General features: G+C 40.2%; 2 protein-coding genes and 1 long non-coding RNA gene across 6 annotated transcripts; 1 reads left to right on the forward strand and 2 right to left on the reverse strand.

The window, feature by feature from the left end:
- Positions 1-1,457: 1,457 nt before the first annotated feature.
- Positions 1,458-7,070, forward strand: tbpl1 (TBP-like 1). Of its 4 annotated transcripts, none has more exons than XM_040125457.1 (8): positions 1,458-1,552; positions 2,284-2,381; positions 2,703-2,946; positions 3,101-3,183; positions 3,615-3,678; positions 4,356-4,459; positions 5,055-5,149; positions 5,524-5,689. In XM_040125457.1, exons 3-8 carry the CDS (start codon positions 2,812-2,814, stop codon positions 5,604-5,606), a joined length of 564 nt encoding a protein of 187 aa, XP_039981391.1. In that variant the 5' UTR covers positions 1,458-1,552; positions 2,284-2,381; positions 2,703-2,811; the 3' UTR covers positions 5,607-5,689. The 4 variants fall into 4 exon arrangements, with proteins under 4 accessions (XP_039981391.1, XP_039981392.1, XP_039981390.1 ...); XM_040125458.1 differs by lacking the exon at positions 5,524-5,689 and adding an exon at positions 6,970-7,070 and having other exon boundaries at positions 1,493-1,624; XM_040125456.1 differs by having other exon boundaries at positions 1,496-2,003.
- Positions 7,071-7,231: 161 nt separating this feature from the next.
- slc2a12 (solute carrier family 2 member 12) lies at positions 7,232-16,815 on the reverse strand. The gene is made up of 6 exons (XM_040125453.1): positions 16,691-16,815; positions 15,296-15,413; positions 10,224-11,519; positions 9,484-9,606; positions 8,725-8,857; positions 7,232-8,618 (listed from the first exon to the last, which is right to left on the reverse strand). Exons 2-6 carry the CDS (start codon positions 15,387-15,389, stop codon positions 8,525-8,527), a joined length of 1,740 nt encoding a protein of 579 aa, XP_039981387.1. The 5' UTR covers positions 15,390-15,413; positions 16,691-16,815; the 3' UTR covers positions 7,232-8,524.
- A 3,076-nt stretch (positions 16,816-19,891) lies between these two features.
- LOC120789242 lies at positions 19,892-21,355 on the reverse strand. The gene is made up of 3 exons (XR_005707362.1): positions 21,246-21,355; positions 21,100-21,179; positions 19,892-20,436 (listed from the first exon to the last, which is right to left on the reverse strand). It is a non-coding gene; the product is annotated as an uncharacterized LOC120789242 (long non-coding RNA).
- Positions 21,356-22,795: the final 1,440 nt, after the last annotated feature.

The following is a 22,795-nucleotide window of genomic DNA, read 5'->3' on the forward strand; positions in this document are numbered from 1 at the left end:
CCCGGCTGCCTCCAAGCTTTACTCCTTCTCCTCTTTTGTAGCCTTTCCAGAATTCCCTGTGGAGCATTTACTGACCAGATGTGCTCATTTTCCTTGGAGATGTTACTAATCCGCATAGCTTAAATGTCAATACACCATAAACACTGAAAAAGTTACACGTTGTTGTCTGGAAATGGTGTTAACATAAGCCTGTTAAGTGTAATATTGGCAGAAAAAGATGATTGCAATGACAAATCTGCCGACAAAGATTTTGGCCAGACTCAATGAGCATGTTAACCCTTACTTGGACTATAACGTTGAATGACTCAAAATTAATTCATAACAAGTTTTTCTAATGACATAAATTTTTTAGCTCTTCTGAGGGACATGGTGAAGAAGACTTGAGCTTTTTTTTAACTTCAGATTATGTCAAAATTATGTAATTTGTCCACATGGCGGCGCAAGAGACCACCTTTAGACCAACATATTTGTTGCTGTTCAAGTCCTTCTGGGTAGGCAGCCATAGAAAAAATATTAACCATGTTCTGGATTTCTTTGATGATAAACGTTGTGAGTAAGTAAATGAACGATGTATTTTTAATTTTGATTTCCTGTGCCACTATAATTTCATCTATTTTTAAAGCACTTCCACTGGGTTTGATGCAGTTAATTGAATGTCATCTAGAGAGAAGGAAAACGTTACCTCGTTTAACTTTTAAAGTAATTAAATGAATACATAAAAAATATAATAGCAAGCATGACCACTTCACTTTTTAAAGAAGGAACAAAGTTCTTTATTCATAATACTTACCTAAAATGCAGCCTTAAATGCTTCTCCAAGCAACTTTAAACTTTAACATAAGACCTGTTCTTGCTGATTTTTCAGATATTGATAGCACTCATACTTATTGTCGAAAATATGGTGAAAACTTTATTCTTCTGGGTTTAACCTGAGGCAACTTTGAAATTTCGGGACAATGCCAAGAAGGGTCAACAGAGCGGGACAGAAGGGTGAACTAAATATTCCTAATTTCTTAGCAGAAATAGACTCCTTGCTCAAGTCTTGTAAAAAAAAATATTTTCAAAACTTAAAAACAAGAAATGCAAAAAATCACTGTACTTAGCTTTTTCCCCCCCAAAGCTCTAATCTATTCTTAATCATTACTTGATCTTTTGGCTTAAATGTTTATGCCTCTCTGTGTTCTTTTCTTCTGAGTTTACTGTTTTTATTGTGTGTAATTTTGTTTTTTCCTTAGATTTATGTCTATTTAACTATTATTTTATCAAAACTGGCACCTGTGATGCTTCAGTTGCTTGACTCCATCTGTAGCCTATGTTTGTTCAGCTGTTCTGTTCTTGTTTTGCAATTTAAATAATCTCTCTAGGCGGCTATTTGCACGTCTTGTAGTATAAAAAGCGTTGGCTTTTAAATTTCCCTCTTAAATATGTGTTTAGCGTTGTGTTTTGAAAGTTGTGACCGGAAGTTTCCGTTTTATCTTTACCAGGTCACTTGGTTTTATTTTGAAAGCTGAAAGGGGAAGTTGTTTGCATGCTAGTCAATGCGGAGGAAGGGGTTTGTCCACAATTTTTACCGTTAACTGGCTGGTTTGTGTCTTGGGGTTACAGCAGTGAGCTAGCTGAAGAGGTAGCTAAAGAATTAAAACAAACAATTCAGATACACATATTTAACTAACATGCAGAGCCACCTGAAAACAGTGGAACTACCTCGTCCTCAATGTAACGTTCGACGGCTAGCATGCTAAGCTAGTGTAGCTAATAACTTTTCATTCATTTCTCCCGGTGGACTTTTCTTTGTTGCTAGCTAGCGGGTAGCTTTTTTTCACAACATTAGCCGGGGTAGTTCGTTTCTGCTGAATTTTAGCCACAACAAGAAGTTAGCGCATACAGTTACGCTAAATTAGTGTGCGGTAAATATTTCACATCCGGCTTGCTGGGCTGGCAAGATTAGCTGGCATCATTTTCCCAAACAATTGCGTTACTATGCAGTAACGTACAGCACTGGGGTGAGCAATGCATCAGCTGTAACGCCACTAAACCTACATTATAGATAGAACGTTTAAGTGATACCTGCACTACATGTAGGTGTAGTGTTTCACGTCTAAGGTATTATTTTCTTTTATGTTGGTTGGTAGTGGTAATATAGAGTAGCTAACGTATCAGGCTATCACTAGCGGGTGGGCTAACGTCAATACATGGCCAAAAAAAAGCGAAGGAGTACTTTAAAAATAAATTACAAAGATTATTCTCCGAAATGTTTAAAAGGATTTCTCTAATGTCTTGCAGATGCCTGTGTGATTCGTGTTCTGAACCCGACTCCCAGTATCTCAAGTAGAGGGGACCCACATAGCTGGAGAACCAGATGAACTGGTGCTGCAAATGAGGTGACAAGTCCCCCTTCCTAGCTTATTAATGGTTTTATGCAGGTGTAAGTACAGCAGCACCCAGGCTTGAACTAGCACATAGACACACACAGGGACCTTCTTTGTGTGCTTGTTGATTGCACTAATGTGACTCATGAAAAGGCAAAGCAAAGGCATATTTGGAAAATACGATTTTAAAACGGGGTACAGGGTATGTCATTATATTGCATAGTTTTTGTGCATATGTATGAAAAATACTGACTGAAACATGAAAAAATAGTCTAAAAATGTCAAGTTTAGAATTTTTAACTCCTAACATGGTCTTTTTTTCTGCTCTTCCAGCGAATCCTGTCTCCCTGCCCGTCCATGAAATGGTGGTGATGGTGGTGTTGATGATGAATGTGTGAGGACAAAGCCCCTGTGGTCCCCTTGCTTCACTGCACACTTCCTCATGGATTCCAGCAATGATGAGGCACTTGATATCATTGTCACCAATGTGGTGGCGACCTTCAGGACCAGGTGCCACCTCAATTTGCGCACCATTGCCTTAGAGGGAACCAACGTCATCTATAAGCCAGAAGTAGGGGTAAGGAGACCAAAGTCTGGGATAGGGGGAAGAGAGGTTCTTTCTGTAGAAACTAGAGAAAGCTCACAAATTTAAATATTTACAACCTGACTGCCTTATCAATGGTTTGTGCACAACTTAAGAATGGACATTAGACCACTCCTTTTGTTTTCAGAAAGTCCTGATGAAGCTTCGTAAGCCCACGATAACAGCCTCAATTTGGTCCTCCGGGAAAATCATCTGCACTGGAGCAACAAGGTAGAAACACTCCACACAAAACACAATAAATGGAGGCTCTGGTTGCCAAAGGGCCCTTAATTTTCTCTGACTAGAGAAGTTTTGGCTGCTTCTGGCCTTGGCTGTCCTGCTTCTTTATTGTTGCTGCACTAATGCTGGCTTCAGCTCACTGAGCGAGATCCCCCATCAGATGCCAATAATGCAGTGGCATTACCCTTTTCCTTACCTGTCATACATACAATGCTGAGATTAGAGCTAGTAATTGCATCTACTGCAAATCAGCCACCACATATTAGAACAGTGATCACTTTGATTGTTGGTCCCCTGAACTTACAGTTGCTCTAAAGGTTGCCATTTACTGTTTGTGTGTTATATCTCTTGCATTCCAAACCATATACAGTATGTATACCACTGTTATGTGGCTCTTACTTCTGCTCTCCTATTTTGTTCAGTGAGGATGAGGCAAAGCTGGGTGCTCGCAGGTTAGCAAGGTGTCTGCAGAAACTAGGCTTCAAGGTGAGAATGCTCAAATAGATGTTGATGAACAGCATTTTTTTTTTTTTTAATTTTTGTATATATATTTATTTAATTCAAAAGCCTTGTGATCAAGCATGTGGATTGTCATTGTCAGGTGAATGTTTTACAACATGTTTTATACTCATAATTCTGTTAATGCAACTAAAGTTTACACATTGCAATCCTTTCTGAGAATGTGGACATAAACTCTGTTTGAAACAGTTTTACAAGAGCATCAGTGTGTGCTGGGGAAGCACAGACTGTAAACCAGTTTTTACATTAATATAAAAACCCTCTATGTCCTTCAATGGCTCATGCACAATTGCCTTTTGTTTGATGTCTCATTTGCTTTAGTCAGGGCACGTCTCATGACACAGTGTAAAGAAAACAGCTGCATGCAGCCTGGTCAGCCTGCAGGTTGAACCTGAATTACAGTAGCTCTACAATGTAAAATGGCTGCTCTGTAGTTTGTATTTGCTTAAGTTAAAGCTTTATCCAGTAAATCACTTTCGTTTTTGGTGTTATTTCGGCAGTAACTGGGTTGAGGCTAACCTTTAGGAATTTTTGCCAACACTTAAGCTTAAGACCAAGAGTGAAAGTAAAGAGTTTTCCTTTTAATTTTGTGTACTTATGAATACATTTATATGAGTGTTTGCATGTGTGTGTTGTCTTTTCAGGTGAGGTTTTCAGCCTTCAGAGTTGTGAATGTGCTGGCAGTGTGCTCCATGCCCTTTGCAGTCCACCTCATAGACTTTACAAAGAACAACCGACCCATTGCCAGGTAATACAGTCCTGTACATCACAACCACTATCATGGTATTCATTAAAATGATCACTATCATCCTTATTATTATCTCAATTTATGAGAGGGGAGTAATCTTTCAAAGCCACTTAATACACGGATTTTGCTGTCACCTGTAGTAGACCTTACCCCTCACGTCAGTCCAGAATCTCTTGTGCTTCATGATTCTTACTTTAGTTCATTAGTTTTGAGTTATAATTGTGATCCCATAAGGAAAAAATAAAGATCAATTTCATAATTACCTATCATTTTCATTAATCATGATTCAATTTTGAGACACACATCAATACATGTATTATGAAGCTACGGCCATGTTTAACATCTTACTTATTTTACTCTTGAATCAACATTTGCTAGTGTATGATGACCTCTAGTGGTGAGAGCACTCACTAGTGCACTAGTGTAGAGCAAGTAGACAGTGGATGTTGGTGTAGTCAGCCTCTGATTCACTTGTTTATACGACAACATATGGAGTACTGGTATATGGCATCATGTAAACAGTTTCAAAACTGTATGTCTACTAGATTTGTGCAAAAGTCTTTAATATACTTAACCATGTGTTTGTGTGTGTTAGTTATGAACCAGAGCTCCATCCGGCTGCCACATACAGGATCAAAAATCTCAAGGCCACTATACAAGTGTTCTCCACTGGCAGCCTCACAGTTACAGGTACACACACACACACACACACACACACACACACACACACACACACACACACACACACAGGGACACACTAATTTTTTTCACCCTCCTTTACATACAGCTAGAGGGTACACCAGCTTAAGGGATTGAGGTCACATTGTTGTAATGCACTTTTATACAAAAAAACAGTTTGTAAATAACTCAATCCTTCAAGGAATTTTGCCCAAGGGCTCAACTTGACCCAATCAAGAGCTACTCTTCCTCTGATGGTATCTGTGGTTCTCTGTTTGTCTGTATGTGATTTTACTGCTTTTCTTCTCTTTTTTTTTTTTTATTGTACTCAAAACTTGTTCTCATAGACTCACCCTGCCCCCACTCCCCCCTATTCAATGATTTAGGACCAAATGTGCAGAACGTGGCCACAGCTGTGGAGCAGGTCTACCCACTACTGTTCGAGTGTAAGAAACCCCTCCACAAATAAAGGAAAAATATGTTTAAGAAGACAGAAGAAATTAATGAGAGAAGGCAAGAGTGAGGAAGCATCTGATCTGCAGATTTATTTGCTTGATTTTATCACTACATGGCAACAGCCACAAGTTTCTAACATAATCGACGGACCAGATATCACCTGGATCTTGGATTTTTTAAACAATTTTCAACAACCCCACTTGGAGTCTTAAATTCTCACTCACAAAAATGTCAGCGTTGTTGTGGATTCTGTGGCTCTTGTGATTTTAACAGCGTAAACATGCAAATGTCTTCCGAACTTCATATCCTTCAGCAGGAATTGCTCCTCCAGACCTGACTTATACTGGAGGGTGTGGAAGTTTTGGTCTTGCTCTTTATTTGCCGTGGGTGTTTTTGCATGGACACAGAAAGATCTTGTCAACAATCTAAGCATTTTAATGCTCAACAGTAGAGGCCATTTCAAAAAGTCCATATGTTGACACTGAGAAGCCTCTCCTTTAACCCTATATACAAGTCGTTCCATTTGCCACTTTCTCCGGAAGACTCTCCGTCCTTGGCTCGTTTGTAGATGTGTTAACACAAATACAAGGCATCAACTGTATTACCCACATTTTTGCTTAAAGAAAAAAACAGCAGTTAAAACCATAGACTGAGTCTGGACTGTTATGTAGATGCACATATCTGCTCACAATATGCATTCAACTCTAATTTTAATTGTTTTGTTTGGTCATCAGTTCACTATCAATTTATTCTTGTTACACAACTATGGCCGTGGATCAGAATGGAAACACATAATGTCACTTACTTTCTTGTCATTTCCAATAGTTTTAAACATAAAGTAACAAATGCAAACATTTAACTGTTTCTTTTTTTTAGGTTAAGACAATGTACAGAACAAAAATGATGTCCAAAATGTTTTGGAAGTCATGAAAACTTTTGAAGGGTCTAGAATGTTTTATTTTTCAGGTGGTGAATTGTTGAGCCCTAGACCTCATGTTTGATTTCACTTAACACAGAAAGGAGTTCCTGGTCAGTCAAGGCAATATTGGCACTGAGACAAGGCGATATCCAGAACTTTCAAAATTGGTTTTTAAAACACTGTCCAGAATTGGTCTTGGAAACTAGTCAGGACAAAGTAACAGAAACTCATCAAGGAAAATGGACTGTTATGTTTAGGCAACCACTCTGTTTAGTCATACAAAAGTTGTATGGCAGTTAGCACCATCACCTGTCAGAAGGTGGCAATACGTTCAGTGAGTGGGTTCATAAAGGCAACATAAACCCACTAAAAGTGTTTGAATAAGACATGTTAAAATCACGTCTTACGCTCATGCCAACTGTCTGAAAAAACAACCCCTCCTTCTCTTAAATTACAGTGAGAGGAAGTGCTCTTAAATGGAAACTGCAATCCTAGTCCTAACATGACTGCTGACACGTGTGCTGGGTATTTCATCCATAGAGGTAACATGTGTATGTATGTATGTATATATTAAATGCATCTGATGGGAAAGATGTTGAAAAAAATCTTTGTTGTCTGAAGTATGTAGGATGGAGTACTTTTTGAACCAGTGTCAACTGAAGATTTGTGAAACTTGTTCAGAATTTTGTATTTTGTATAAAATAATAAAGGTTAATGATAAACAGGCCAAAAACTCTTCTACTTTTTCCATCATCCTTTTCAGCTGTCCTTCTTACAGTTTGTATGTATCAGTTTCAACAGAATACCCTTATATAATGGTATTCTAAGATTTTCAATGTGACAGACTTTCCAAATACATCGCTACATTTCACAACATTAAAAAAAACATAAGGGTAAGTATCAAATTACACATCAAAAAATGTGCAATTGTAATTTTGAAAAGATCCACACAAGTCATTCTTTTCTTGCAGTAAAACATTCCACTTCTTAATCAAGTAAGTATAATTTTGGCATCACTGACAAAAGTAAAAAAAAAACAACTTCAAAATTATTTACCCAATATTTCTACGAGATGTGATGGGATTACTATTTTTCCAGCAGCCAGCCAATCACAGTGGAGCTGAGTGTGTTTCTTCATTATCATTATCGTGATTGCTTGTTCCCTTCAAATGTAAATGAGCAGACACAGAGCTCTTCCTGAGACTACTGAGGCCTTCATTCATGTTTCGTATCGTAATGTAGGTTACAGTATGTCCTGTGACAGAGCTGGTATGAATAGTTTGAGTTACATTGATGCTATTACATTACATGCCAGTGAGCAGTATTTAAATACTAACATGTTACGGGAATTAATTCGCAAGCCAGAAAAGAACCAGTGTTAAATATACTGCCATTTGAGGTGATTAGTGTTTTTAGTACAGCAAACTTGTGTTATTATTCCTCATAATGTCAGGTCAGAATGGAAAATGACTAAACGACTGTAGTAGTACAGTTTCACCACCAATCCAAAAGGCTTCAGCGGTTCTGCTGGCTAGTAGGGAGTCAATTTCAATCCTGAAGCAAAGGTGGAAAATATCCCTTTCTGCATTGAGACTCTATGCTTAAATAGAATCAAGATAAAAAGGACGCAATTAAATTAATCTAGTATATATTTTATACAACTCACATTCAATCCCAGTTGTTTACCTTTTATTACTGTTTTTTTTTTAACCAGGAAGCATGAACCCTGAGCTATCCTCATTTGAACAAATACTATTCCAGTATTGAATTCTTTACTGTATGTGTTGTTTCCACCATCCCTGATGTTTTCTTCCCTCACATCTGTAGCTAGAAGGAACTATACATCAGAGACATTATTTTAGAAACCAGCTGGAACTGCAGGCATGTGCAGATGTGGATGAGATGTATGAGTTGTACCCAAATTCTGACCAGTACTGCTACAATGTCTTTCTTGATGCTTTTTCTTGACTCTCCTTCAGGTGAGGTGAACAGTTGTGGTATGGTAAAGGGACTCAGTTGTTCGCTGGCATTTCTCTGGACGTGCTGCTGCTGATCAGGCTCTCCTGAGCCTGAATCTGCCTACAGAGACTCACCTCGAAATGCCTCCTGGTAAAACAGACAGAGGAGAAACGGAAGATAAAGACATCGGTTTCTTAAAGTAGTTCGCAAGATAAACTGATAACATGAAGGCCGTGTTTAAGCTGACACTCACTTCTTAGCCAGTTCTTTTGATATCTCCTCAAGTGTGCGACCTTTGGTCTCAGGGACACAGAGGATGACAAACACCAGGAGAACAAAGCTCATGGCAGAGTAGAGGTACATCACATTAGGAACACCAATCTTTTCTAAAAAACCACAGCAAAGAAACAGATGTCTTCAAATGTCTGCACATAAGTTCAGTCTGCAAACTTGTGCTTTTCGCTTGCTATAACCTACTTGCTCTGCTATAGCTGAGATAAAATTTAGATGTACAAGACAGACAAAAATGAACTATACGAATCATGACTGGCAAAGCTAAGCCTTGGCTTGTGCACTTCAAATATTCCATAATTGAATAGTGAGTAACTGTTTTAGTTGTTAATTCTACAGTATTATGACTTCGCAATAGATTGGCAGTCTGAAAGACAACTAGCAGGAACATGGTGAGACACACCTGTTTTTCTCCGGGAGTAAATCTGTTAAACAAATTCTTTGGCTAGAAACAGTATAGAGTTTGCTGGTTGTTGTCACCAATGTCACATACATTCAACTTTCTTTGCCTGTCCTGGGCAAGAGATGAAAATACAAAGAGAAACGCATAAACCTGTGCCGTGGCTAAAATGTTTGTTTACCTGAAAGAAACAGAAACACTTGTGGGCTGATCTACCACTGAATTCGTGCCATCGTTGTCAGACCGCTTCAGCAAAATGACAGCTCTACCAAAACTACCTTGAACCTACACTTAATAAATTATCACCAATAAAACACACACCGGTAATTGTGAGGAAGGTCATGGAGATGAGGAGGTTCGTGGCCCAGTTTATGGCTGACACCACAGACACAGCCCTGCCTCTGAGTCCCATCGGAAAGATCTCACTGAGAACCACATACACCACTGGAAAGGAACGATAACAGACACATACACTAGTAAATAAGGGGTGATGGTTAATAAGGGATAAATAGAAATAACATGAATCCAAAAGAGCTTTTCACAATTTTCATATTTTTGTGTGGGGAAGGTTTCAAGTTTTAAAGTCGAGGTCACTGCTTTATCTGGGGAAGAGGCGCATTTCAATATATACTTTACCTAAGTTTAGCTTTTGTGTGACAGCCACTGTTGTACTTAGTGCTTCAGACCACGTCTGAGCCGTTAGAACCAAATAAAGCAGACAAATTCTCTTAACATCTAAGTGCCTTTAAGTGCAAATGGATCATAGCTCCTCGTCTATATTGGGGGTATAGCAGAAATTGCCTGTTGTACTCTTTAGCTGGGGAGAAACCAATTTGTTGCACTATGTGGCACTTCTTCTTAGTTAACAACTGGTAATAAAAGTTTTTCAAAATTCTAAAGAATGAGAGACACATGCAGTCTTTGTTTTAAAGATAAATGACCTGAGGGTGTCCTGAAGGATAACTACTATGTGAACAGCTGTGAGTTCATTTTCATTTCTGTATGTGTGCATGGGCGTGCCAAGGGAATGGGTGAATAAAACTGAGTGAACTTGTGCTTACTTGGCCCGAGGCTAATGGAGAAAGCTGCCACATACACCAGCAAACTGATTAATGATGCCCACTTCAGTGAGGGAGACACTTCTACACGAGTCCTCCCTCCTCCCGACTCCCCAATCCCATCAACCTCTCTAAGAGTCCTCTGTGTCTCCTCACTGTTCCACTGGCTGGGGAGGCGAGTAGAAAAAATGTCACTGTTGCCCAAGTCTGTAGAGGTTCCGTTTAAATCCCACGGCGTATATGTGTGGTTTAGTATAGTCTGACTTTTACACAGGCTGGTGAGGTGAGTGTGGCTTTGTAGTGTCAGTGTACCAAGTACAGCTAGCGACATTCCCATTGCGACAGCTCCCACGCACAAAAAGCTCTTAGTTCCCACACGGTCGACCAGCAACACAGCAGGGATGGTGCCAACTACTTTGACCACTCCAAACCCTGTGGAGGCCAAGGTTGCTGCAGCATCACTGTCGAAGCCTACGCTGCGGAGAAGTGGTGAAGCATAGGAGAGGACGTTGGGCTGACCGGTGACCTGCTGGAGGAAAACTAAAGCTACACCCGTTAGCAGCCGTGAACGCAGATTGGCCTTGGAACTGAACAACTCCCAGAAACTGTGCTCCGATTCCTCTTTTAGTCCAGCCTGGATGTCCCTGAGCTCCTCTTCTACATGCTCCTTAACCCCACCCCTCATTCTGGCCAGCACCATCTTGGCCTGCTCCACTTCACCCTGAGTGACCAGGAAGCGTGGACTGGGTGGGAGGAACACGAGTAAACCTATTTGTAGCAGCCCGGGGGGGATCACTAGTCCAAATGTATACGCCAAGCCATGTGGCAGAGTAGCAAAGGCGTAACTGCAGCTGAATCCCAGCAAAACACCCACAACCAACATCAGCTCGTACAGCGTCACCAGCAGACCCCTCCTCTCCCTCGGTGAGATCTCCGCAATGTAAAGACACGCTGCTGTCCCTGACAGTGCTGTTCCCATGCCGACTATAACTCGGCCCAGTGTCAGTGCGACAAACGATGTCACAGCAATGAGCAATACAGTCCCTGCAACCACCAGAGCGGCGCTCAGGAGCAAAGAGCAGCGGCGTCCGTAGCGATCCAGAATGGGACCTCCGGCGAGGCAGATTAGGAGAGCGCCGAGCAGGTGGGAGCTGACCAGCAGTTCCTGTTCCTGGCAAGAGAGGGAGAGGAGCCCGCGCAGCTGCAGCAGGACCCCAGAGGTCAGGCCCATTTCATAGCCCAGCATCAGGCCACTCAGAGAGGCCGCAACAGCTGCTACCACCACCAGCCAGCTGCAGCCTGGAGAGAGGGACAGAAACACAGAGAGTTAAAGAATACACTTAAAGATACCGGCTACCCAACAAAAGGCCCGGTCCCAGTGTCCACCCTCGATTTTTCCACATTTTTTCCTGAGGAGCAGACAAACACAAGTTTTCTATTTCACAGCACGAAGACATTAGTGTCTTGATATGTTTTTAGACATTACTACTAATAGATAAGCCATATTTATGTTCAGAATGGGCCCAACTTAAGATACGCATTAAACCTAAAAATTTAAATTGCACTAAGTTGACCACACAAATGACTGTCCGAGGAAATGTGATTTCAAAAAGTGCCTGCCCATTTCTCACCCACCCCTCGCACACTATTTGGAGCCTATACTCAGGCTTATGTTGATCACGCAGGTCATGTCTAAGTTTGTAAGAGCTGAGTACTTAGGGTGGACATTGGTATTGGGTCGAAAATAGATTCTGTATTTCTTCTAGACACAACACAGAGTAAGAATTTTTACATTTTTTGCCTTGTCTTTTATAAGTCAAGGGACTTCAAATTAACGTCTGGTGACGTGATTAAAGGTATATTTTTAATTTAATGTTTACCACCCAGACACCTTTTTTTTTCTATATCTTTATAGCCTGATGAGCTGGTTGAGTGTATTTCCTTCTAAGAAAGACATTTTCCAAGCAGAAACCTATATTGTTAACACTGGCTAGTCTCAGTATGCTAAACTGTGTGAAACTGAGGGATAGAGGCATTGTCCCTTTCATTTGGTAGACATGGCCAAACTTTCAGGTGGGCCTAAATGCCAGTTTTGTTTAAAAAACATCCGGGAAATTACCATCAAGGCCTAATGAGCAGAAAAATGAGACATTTCCATCCTGAGTAAGAATTTAACAAAACTGATAAGTAATAGGAGCCAAATATGTAAAAATATATATTCAGCATGGACACAAGGTTAGCCAGCGTCATGCCGAAGCCCCCATGTCAGGGAGAATCTGCTGCGGTAAGGTGTTAAAGAGCAAGACACCGAACCTCTCTCAGATCCAGAAGGGTAATTATGTTATATAGCTGACCCTATGCTATGACCTCCCTGGAACGGGGTAAACAAGATGACTATTCATTCCCCCTAGCGATCAAACAAGTACTTGGTTCTTGTTTACAGCTGGTCAAGTTTTAAAGCAGCAACTGATCTCATGTGCAGTTGCTGTAATCAGGTTAAGATGACATGCAGTGAGCGGGGGGTTGGGGGGGGGGGGGGGGGTATAAATGCCACATATAACCAGTATTATTGTGCTTATCAACTGTCATCAAACTCTGAAGTAACAAAACCCCAGTGAATGGATTAGTCACAGTAAAAAAAACAAGGATGTCGGCATTCTATGTTAGGGCTTGGGGCATCCAGGTGGTTTTAAATTAAAAACACATGAGTCAGCTAAAGCTGTAGTACATAGGGAAATGCTATTTCCACACAGGGAGAAAAAATAAAAAGGCGGGGGGGGAATGGAAGATTTGGGACCTGCCACTGACAGCATGATATCAGAGGAGGGATGAAGAAAAAGGCCAGATAGCATCAATAAATAATTTTAATATTAAAAAAAATGTTTTTTTCAAACAACTGTGTGTCATTTGGCAGGACAGCTTTTTTTCCTATAGGTTTCCCCCCAACCGTGAAGTTGCGTTAACAGTGCTGACTGTGTGGAATTAGAGGTCGGAAGTTCACAGGAAGAATGCTGAAGCAGTCCTGTAAGCCATTGTATATTTGTGTGTGTACGTGTGCATGTCTGTATGTGTGCGCGCATGCGCATGGGGCAGGGGTTTAAGTCTACATGCTTTGTCTTGCATATATTGCTGTGAGCTAACAGACATTCATTATCATTAGAGTGAGATGGATAAGGAAGGAACAAATAGAAAACTGGTGAGCTCAGCATACAAACACAGATATGATCATTTTCATACTTATGACACTACACTTGAATTGTTATTATTATTGAAACCTGCTAAAAGAAAAACAGAGACACAGCTGACACAGCTGCAAACTACAGGGTCTTGTAAAGTTATTTGCCTTGACCGTTGCACTGCACCCCCTCTCTCAGTCCTTCTCCATAAGTGACATTATCTAATAATGGTAATAAAATACTTTCATTTTTAGACTATACTCGCTTTTATTAAGTCTCACAGCTACTGTGTAATCTGCTTGATGTTACGTTTCTATTTCAGGTTTCTTCCTGAAACATTTAAAATATGATTTATATAGATGCACACTCACCAAGCACTTTCTCAGGAACATCTGTACACCTGCTTATTAGTGCACTTATCCTATCGGCCAATCATGTTGCAGCAGTGTAATGCATGAAATCATGCAGATACAGATCAGGAGCTTCAGTTAATGTTCACATCAAACATCGGATTGGGGACCAAATCTGATCTCAGTGACTTTGACCGCGGCGCGACTGTTCGTGCCAGATGGGCTGGTTTGAGTATTTCAGAAACTAATGATCTCCTGGGATTTTCACACACAACAGTTGTTGACTTTACTAAGGATGGTGTGAAAAACAAAACAAAACAAAACAAAAAACATCCAGTGAGCGGCAGTTCTGTGGGTGGAAACACCTTGTTGATGAGAGAAGTCAGAGGAGACCACTCTTTGCAACTGTGGTGAGCAGAGAAGCATCTCAGAATGAACGACACGTCAAACCGGATGGGCTACAACAGCAGAAGATCACGTCTTCTGCTGTTGTAGAAAGTGTTTCACACCATATTTGCATTTTCATGCGTCACAATCAAGCCTTAAGTCTGGTAGTATCACACTTCAGCAGCTGTGGTACTATCGAAGACCTATTCAAGTAAAAAAAAAAAAAATTCTCCAAACACAAGGCAACAATGTGAACAAAGTTCCAGATTTTCAAACAGAGTGATGGTGTTCTTTTATTTTGCCATGCAGGTTTAAACCTTAGTCACAATTATCAGCGAGAAAAAAAAACAACTTGTAATTTGATTATCAGTATAGTAATTTTTAAAATGTAGTTTGGCAGATGTACATGCTTTCATCCGGAAATGGTTTTGCCCCGGGAAATGCTTTAGTGCAAGGCTACGGAGTAGATCGAACCATCCAGGTAATCTCTTAGGGTCATATTGAAAATAAACTGAAAAGATAATTAATTACATGAGGTTGGTGTTCTTACAATGGCAGAGTGGTACTCTTTTGATGACTCTGTGTCACATTTTTGGTACTGCGCCACCAAGGTCAGAGTGACCAGCACACAGGCATAAAAGCAGCCATAAAAAACGTTTGGTTTCATCATTAATCAGAATTTTCAAATTCATATGCCTGTTCCAGGAAGCACGTTTACCGGGTTATCTGAACAACGTTGCTAAGCAAAACCCAGAGCAGGACTTTTTACATGTAGTAAGTTCCAGATTTGTGGGAGGTGTTCTCCAAAAGATAACTCAGTTAAGTGGCTTCATGAAACAGGCCCAAAGTTAGCAATTTAATAAATGCTGATTTTCAGTGTAATCAAGTTTTATATGAGACTCAAGTGTTTATGGGAGTCTTAGTGGGGGAAGACAGGGAATGTAAGCTGTAGGGAGGTGCCCATTTCACCCGAATTAACTAACCAGGTCCATCCTCCCACGACATTTCACTTAAGTAATATGTAAATTCTAAACAAAACACTGACACACCTGTGGCTTTTTTTTTTTTAATATGACGTATTCACATCAAATAAAAAGAAACAAAAAAAACAACATGTTATTTTATCTGATTTTAAAAAAATGTCAATGGTATCTGTGTGTACCTGGGCCTCTGGGTAGGGTCAGTTTCTTGGTCTCACGAGAAGGGCTGCCCGGGAGGTAAGAGGTCATCTTCTTGGTCTCGCTGTTGGGGTCCATTCTCAACCACCACTAACAGAAGGCCTAGGTAAAACAGATACACGCCAACACACTGAGCCCACTCATTTTGCACAAAGACTACGATGTTTTCTTACCAGACCTGAGCTGTGTGTTGACGGATACTGCCCCCTTCTTCAAGAAGTAAACTTTCCGGTTCTTTGGGGATGAAGAGGGTGGAAATCCATGTCTTATCCTAAGATGCTAGTGCCTTCATTTATACTTTGCTTTAAAAAATATAAACACGTTTTTCTCCAATGCCCCTTTTTTTTTATTTAACCAAACCATCCAATGTTCCCCATTGTTAAATATTGTGTTAACACAAACACCTCTACAAGTACTTTGCCTAAAATAGTCCAAAAATTGGCAGCACTTTTATTTAAATAATTTTCCTGATGAAAAAAAAAAACTTGCAAATCTGACAACACATCTGATGCCAGCTCTCAGTACAACCTACTATACTTGGTACGATCGATACATTTCGATCGTTCGATACCCGGCCCCTTCCCATTGATGCAACAGAAGAATTTTTCAGTTGATCCTCGTCAGGCCTGATCCCCTCTTTCCACCCCCCCCGATCTCTCGGCAGCCCAGGGTTAACCTTACGCCAACCGATGCCTCTCGGTGGCCCCGGGATACACGCGAGCCTCCAAACGAAGGCCGTGTCATAAATACCAGCTCCGCGAGTGTCACAGTGGACACTTGCAGCTGGGTCTGTGACACGGAGATGTGGAGGGAAATCTGGAGGCACTTTCCAGGAGCGCGGGGTTTGTAGTGTTTAGCACTGGTCCCGTTGGGTTTCTGGTGAGCTTTGCCTTCAACCCCTCCTGTGTTTTTTATTTTTTATTTTTTTTTGTTACTCTACTGCACGTGTTAAGCATATTTAAAACGTACTCGTGGACTGGCACCTCAACTGTCATCCTAAGTGCGCTTCCCGACACCTGCTGTAGCATCTTATTGGTTGTCAACATTCAGATCACGACCGGGACCACAGAGTGGGGCGACTTCTTTTTTTCCTCCGCGTCTGCTTGCCCGTTCCCCCTGCAAACCCAGGACTTCAGCTGAAATGCTGCAAGGTCATTTTGTGGCAGCCAGAAACCACAGACCCCCCCCCCCCTAAGAAAACACAACGTCTTCACAGCAAAAGGCCAAAGCTAACAGCTTTATTGAAGACAGTGACTTCTTCAAGTATGGGCTCGCCCACTGTTTACGCTCAGATAAAGCGTGTTTTTTTTGGCTACGTGAAAACCTTCAGTAAACAAGACCTGAAGTTGTAGTAACAGCGACGGTGACACAGTTCCTACCTGACGCCCCAGCTGCGTTTCTGCTGTTAGCTTAGAGTCGTGTTTGTCGGTCCATTCGCTTTCGTCTCCAGACTTTCTCACTGGACTCTCTTTTGCTCTCGACTCTTCTTTCTCCCGTGTCGGCGCTCGCCTTCAGCTTGTTTTGGTAAGGCATTCGTATAGCCCCGCCCACGTCTTCCCACGCCACCAATAGGAGACGCGAGTTCGGCTTCAGAAATCCCGACACGAAATCCTATTGGTCCCGACGTGTCTGTCAGGTATCGCCCAAGGAATAATGTATTTATAATGACACAATGTATTCCTGTAGACTAATATTTCTCTATTGTGATATTCTGTAAAGAGCTGCTAACGAGCTTATCTTTCTCTCTGCTGTTTTGTTAAGCGTCCAGCTGCAACTCTAGCTTTAGATGAACTTTTTTTTTCTTTTTTTTTCTTCTGCTGTGACCATCTCTATAAATCATCCGGCAATAAAATACATCTGCATCAACAATGCTGTTCCGTTCACACTGCGTGTGCAAACACACGGAATGGGCCCGCGCTGTTACGCGCGGTTCCCATGCTCTGTTTTCCGGGAACACTGCGAGACGGATCAGTCACACCTGTCCTGCGGCTTCACATATGACAAGACGTTAACTCAGTGTGCCCGTAACGCTCTGTTAATACATGGCCTACTTTTGGATGTTGTCACACGGGCCTATAGGATCCAGATTTTGCCCAGTTTTAGACCCCTGTCATCTGACCCTCGGTCAAGTCTACCGGAGGGGTATGTGTGTGCGTGCACGTCTTATGTAATGACACAGTAACAGAGATAACTATGGGTGGCCTGTCTCTTACGGACCGGGCTTAACTATGTCAGCAAATATTCACCACGCTAAATCGTGCTTTGGAAAGTCACTGATTTCTTATCTGGGTTTAGTCTTGTGGCTTGAATACAGACGGAAGCCCGTTCCACCAGTGTGATGAGAAATGTAAAAAAAAAAAAAAAAAAAAAAGATCCTGTAAGTCATCATAATGAGAAACTTTCTCAAAATAATAACTTAGCATCTCAAGATAATAAGAAAATTTATCAAAAATAATGTTTTAGTATCTCAAAATAATGAGAAACCTTCTCAAAATAATGACTTAGAATCTCAAAATAATGATTTGGTATCTCAAAATAATGAGAAACCTTCTCAAAATAATGACATAGAATCTCAAAATAATGATTTAGTATCTCAAAATAATGAGAGAACTTTCTCAAAATTTGAACAGGCCTGTATTCCCATTATTTGTTAGATACTAAGTCATTATCTTTTAAGTTTCTCATTATAATGACTTACAGGAAAGCAGTGTCACTGTTTTTCATTTCGAGAACACAATCACGTGGGACAAAAAAAAAAACCTGTTTAACTTTGTTTTTCGAAGGCTTCTGTTTCTTAATGCAGGGCAGGCTTGATGGTAGCCTATCCTGACAAACTGCCTGAAATGGTTTTGTTTTAGCTATTGACAGATGTAAAATAGTAAGCTTTACTCACCCATCTGGCACCTGGAAATTATTGGCAGCATAATCAGTAGACACACCTACTGCTAGTCTAAAGGTCAAACTTGCATAATGTTGGTTCATGCAAATAAAAACAAATAAATCAATGGATTTATTTTGATTAGAAGTGAGCAGTGGTGGAAGAAGTATTCAGAACTCTTACCTGAAGGCCTAAAGCAGCATCGCAGTGTAAAAATATTCCCACAAAAGTCCTGCCTTCAAAATTTGCCTCAAGCATGAGTACAGTGTCCTCAAAGTGTCAAACATTCGATATTCATTATGCAACAGAATGACACCTGATAGTTATATTACTATATATATATTATATAATGAGATTATTATTATTGATGCATACATTTGCAATAAGCATTTTATGTTGTAGCTGGTTCAGAAGCTTATTGGAACAACAACACTGGGTTGTTTAATCTGTAATAATGCATCATATCTTATAAACGGATCATCCGTTCTGTATGCACAGTGCGATAAAATCTTAATCTGCAATGTAACTAGTAACTATAGCTGTCGGATAAATGTGGAAGAAAAAAACACCACAATAACCTTCTTAAAATACACACATGCATCTATCTATATATATATGCACAGCCAAATAAACGGATGCATTTTGCCTGTGCATACATGATCAAATGCACAAGGCCATTCATAAACACAACCTCTTTTTCTTTATCCCTTTCACACCATCTCACACACAAAGCCATGCTGAGGATCAAGTGAAATTGGTAGGAAAACCACCATGTCATTGTTTTTGTTACCAGTGGAAATAATTAGTCAGACTTTATGAGTGTCAAACATCTGCATATATAACATACTGAGCAGGAAGGGTTCTGCTAGTTCAACGTTTCAAATGATACTAATGCGAATCCATCGAGGAATCCGATTCACCACCAAAAGAAAGATTTAAAAAGTGTTTATTTATATTTAATCTATACTAACTGACTAGCACCTAGCAAGTAGTTAATAATTAACTGTGGTCAACTTAGAGACACTTACTAGGCCTAGCAGCATTCATTCACCATATATTTTACTCAGATGCATTTTTTCTTCTTTTAAGTAGATCTCTGTGTGTGAGCGTGTGTGTATATGTCCAAGTCTTTTTGAGGCTTTGAAAAATGTTGTATAGATAAAGTTCTATGTACTTCCCCCAACAAAAGCAGAACCCGTGAAGATGGCAAAATGTTAAGTTACGGATTGTAAAGTTTGTGCTAAAAAAAAGCTGAACCCTACATTTGCTGAGTAACGTCTGCTTGAGCCTGAATAATTTTTCTATTCAGTTGCCTTTATCACTTAGGATAAATTCTGTGATTGCATTTCTAACAGCATTACAGATAGCTATAGTAATATCATGTTTTTGTTGCCTGCACTATAGGTTTTTTTTTTCCTTAAAACGGCACCAAATTCCCAAATTCTTCTTACAGGCCTTTAAAGAATGTTTTGCCATTATTTCTAAGCTTTAATGTCTCATGACTTGGATTTTTAACAGCATCTGTTCGTGGATGTGAGCACTGCTAAAACTTTTCAGGATGTGTAAAATATGTGTGATAACATAACCTAAACATGAAGTTTTCAGTGATGATATTTGTATATTTTATCAAAATTCTTCATACGTGTGTTTCTAATATTATCAAACTGGTTGCTCAAAACAAAAACAATTAGACAGCAGAAAATTAAAGCTTTACCTTTATTTAAAGTTTTACGGTTTGACAGAAGGTTTTAGTGTCCACATTGAATACAAATGACACACTCCATAACCTGAATGCCCCTGACTGAGAACAAAGAAAAAATCCCTTACAAAAACATTAAGGAGCTAAAAAAACAATCCTCTGGGATCCTCCTGTCAGTGGGTCATCCTCTGCTTCTTCTACATCCTGGTTGACTTCCATGACAACCGCAGCAACTGCACCAGCATCCATAACTTGATGACCGTTATTGTTATCATCATCATCATCATCATTTTGGGCATTGTTGTCAACATTTTTTTTAATTTTTATTGTTGACATCATTATCATTATTGTCAACATTATCATTAACATTGATGCAAAGATTGATTGATAATGGCAATTTTGTCTTCCTTGTCATCATCATTAGAGTCATTCGGGTCCTCGTCCTCATCCCAAAGAACACAATATCAAATCCAAGAAGTATGAGTGGATGGAAGGGAATTACAATGATGAAGTGGCTTCTGGCCAAACAGGTTCCAATGTAAGATTGTCTGTGGAAAGCAGATGCCGTTTTACTTCAGAGGTAAAGTGAACACAATGATAAGACTTTAATGATTTTATATGACACCACTGTACTTTCTTCCTTTTATCTATTGTGTATATGAAACAGTCCCTGTCTGACCAGTGGCTTTTTAAATGTGTAAGGCCCACTTACACCTTGTCTGGAAGGTGAACCTACAATTAGGCAGCAAAGCCACAACTTGTTCCCCTGGTTCAGATAGATGGGTTTCAGTTTTTCAATCCAAAAGCGCCTTAATTTTTTCTTGTGCACATCTACGCTTTTTATGAGCAGTGGCACATATCATTTACATAATTCACGATATCATGCGGTTCAGCATTTTTCAACTCATCACCAAACACTGCTGGTGGAACCCGAAGTGTGTTACCAAATACCAGTTTATTAGAACTGAAACCTGTGCTCTACTGTGACACTTCCCATAATTCAATCAACAACCAAAGCAGGCCCTCTTCCCAGTCCTTAGAGAGTTCAGTACAATATTAATATAACATAAAATAGATTTCATTGTCTAATGAAAATGCTCAAGGGCTCCTTGAGAGTCAGGATGGAACGCACTGCCAACCTGGTGTTTAATCCTAAATTGTTTTACAACTTGGGAAAAAGTACATGAAAGAGGAGACATGAAATTGCTCACCTGATCAGTTTGCACCACTTTTGGGATTCTGAAGGTAGTCATGAAGATAGTCAAAGCTTTCAGGACTGTCTTGGTTTTAACTGTGCATAAGAAGAAAGTTGAAGGATACAGATTACCTTTAAACATCACTGTCAATAACTACTTACCATCAACCTTACTCTTCGAAAGCGGACCCACACAATCAAGAAGCAGATACTCAAATGGCTTCTCCACCACTCGAATCAGGTACAAAGGAGCTGGCTTGATCTGTTGTTTGGGGTTTCCAGTTAGCTGACAGGTGTTGCAAATTTATCATTTTATTACTAAATCACTTTTCAGATGAGGCCAGAAGAAGTGGTGGAACACTCTAATATAAGTATTCTTTACAGCTAGATGACCTGCAACCCGATCATATGATTTGCTCAACACCAAGCTCTCTCAAACTTTGAGGGCACCACAACCTGAACAATATTGTCTACTTGTACACCATTAAGTACAAACATCCACTTCAGCAGCAGCACAGCAAGCCACCCTTAAAAAGGGTCACTAGGAACACTGATGAGGTCACTTTCTCTACAGACCAACTGACATGATGATTTCAATGTAGGGTCTGCAGCTTGTTCTTTAATCCACTCCTTCCTAGATTGCGACGGCAAGAGAACAGAAAACAATTTAACTTGATCATTTCCCTCAGAAATGACTACTCCCTTTGAAAATTAGGTCTGAGAACATTGGATCTGTTCAGACACGTCTAACTGCTCTGACTTAGCTTTCCTCTTGCACGTGTCCCAGCACAGGAAGAAAGAACTTAATGGTGCTTATCACACTTGTCTGGTTCCACAGATTATTGTAAGGATGAACTCACATACAATAGTAATGGACCATCTTTCCAAACCCTTGTCCCAGCCAAGCCATTCTCCAGGATAATATCTACCTCTTCAATTGGCAGCCGAGATCGGACACATAGTGCAAATTCTGTCCACACACCAGATCAGAAAAGAGATGAAAATGATGCAAGGGTGCCCAAAGAGGAACCAACCCTGTGACAAGCATGAGATCTTCCTCCCGTGATGGTATGGGTTGAAAAAGGCAAAATGTTCTCCACAATAAAACTCTCAGTAGTCCCTGATCGCACAAAATCTTGACAGAAACATTTTCTTTTCCATTCAAACACCCACAACCATCTGAGAGAAAAGGTGCATACATCTCATAATTACCCGTAAATGGTGCAGTCTTTAAGGGAAGGACATCAGACACTGTCATGTTAACGCTAAGTGCTGTCTCTCAGCAACATGAGGTAGCTCTTGGTTGACACCTAACGATTTATTAGGTCTAAACCTGAAGTTCTCCTACTGCAGCTCTTCTCTGTGCCAAAACTGCAGCTGCAGATGCTGTCTTCCCCCATTTCTCATTGATATTAGTAGCAAGGTGATCAGGCAATGAACTCTTGAACTATCTAAAACAATTAAATCACACAAACCCTAATTATCATTAACTGTATATTGGAAGCAGAGCACCAACATGTGAAATGAGTCAGAATATCCAGTGCAAATTCGACATACAGTTGGGTCCAAAAGTCTGTGATCACTTTCCTGTCTCAGACTTTTGGACCTTACTGATGCTGTGTTTGTACCCTTTCTTCCTGCTCCTAAATCTCTGCCTGTATGCTTCAGGAACCAGCTCATATACTTTTAGAACAGCAGCTTTAACTATAGCA

The sequence above is a fragment of the Xiphias gladius genome, chromosome 4 (assembly GCF_016859285.1).
Source record: "Xiphias gladius isolate SHS-SW01 ecotype Sanya breed wild chromosome 4, ASM1685928v1, whole genome shotgun sequence".
Classification (NCBI taxonomy): Eukaryota; Metazoa; Chordata; class Actinopteri; order Istiophoriformes; family Xiphiidae; genus Xiphias; species Xiphias gladius.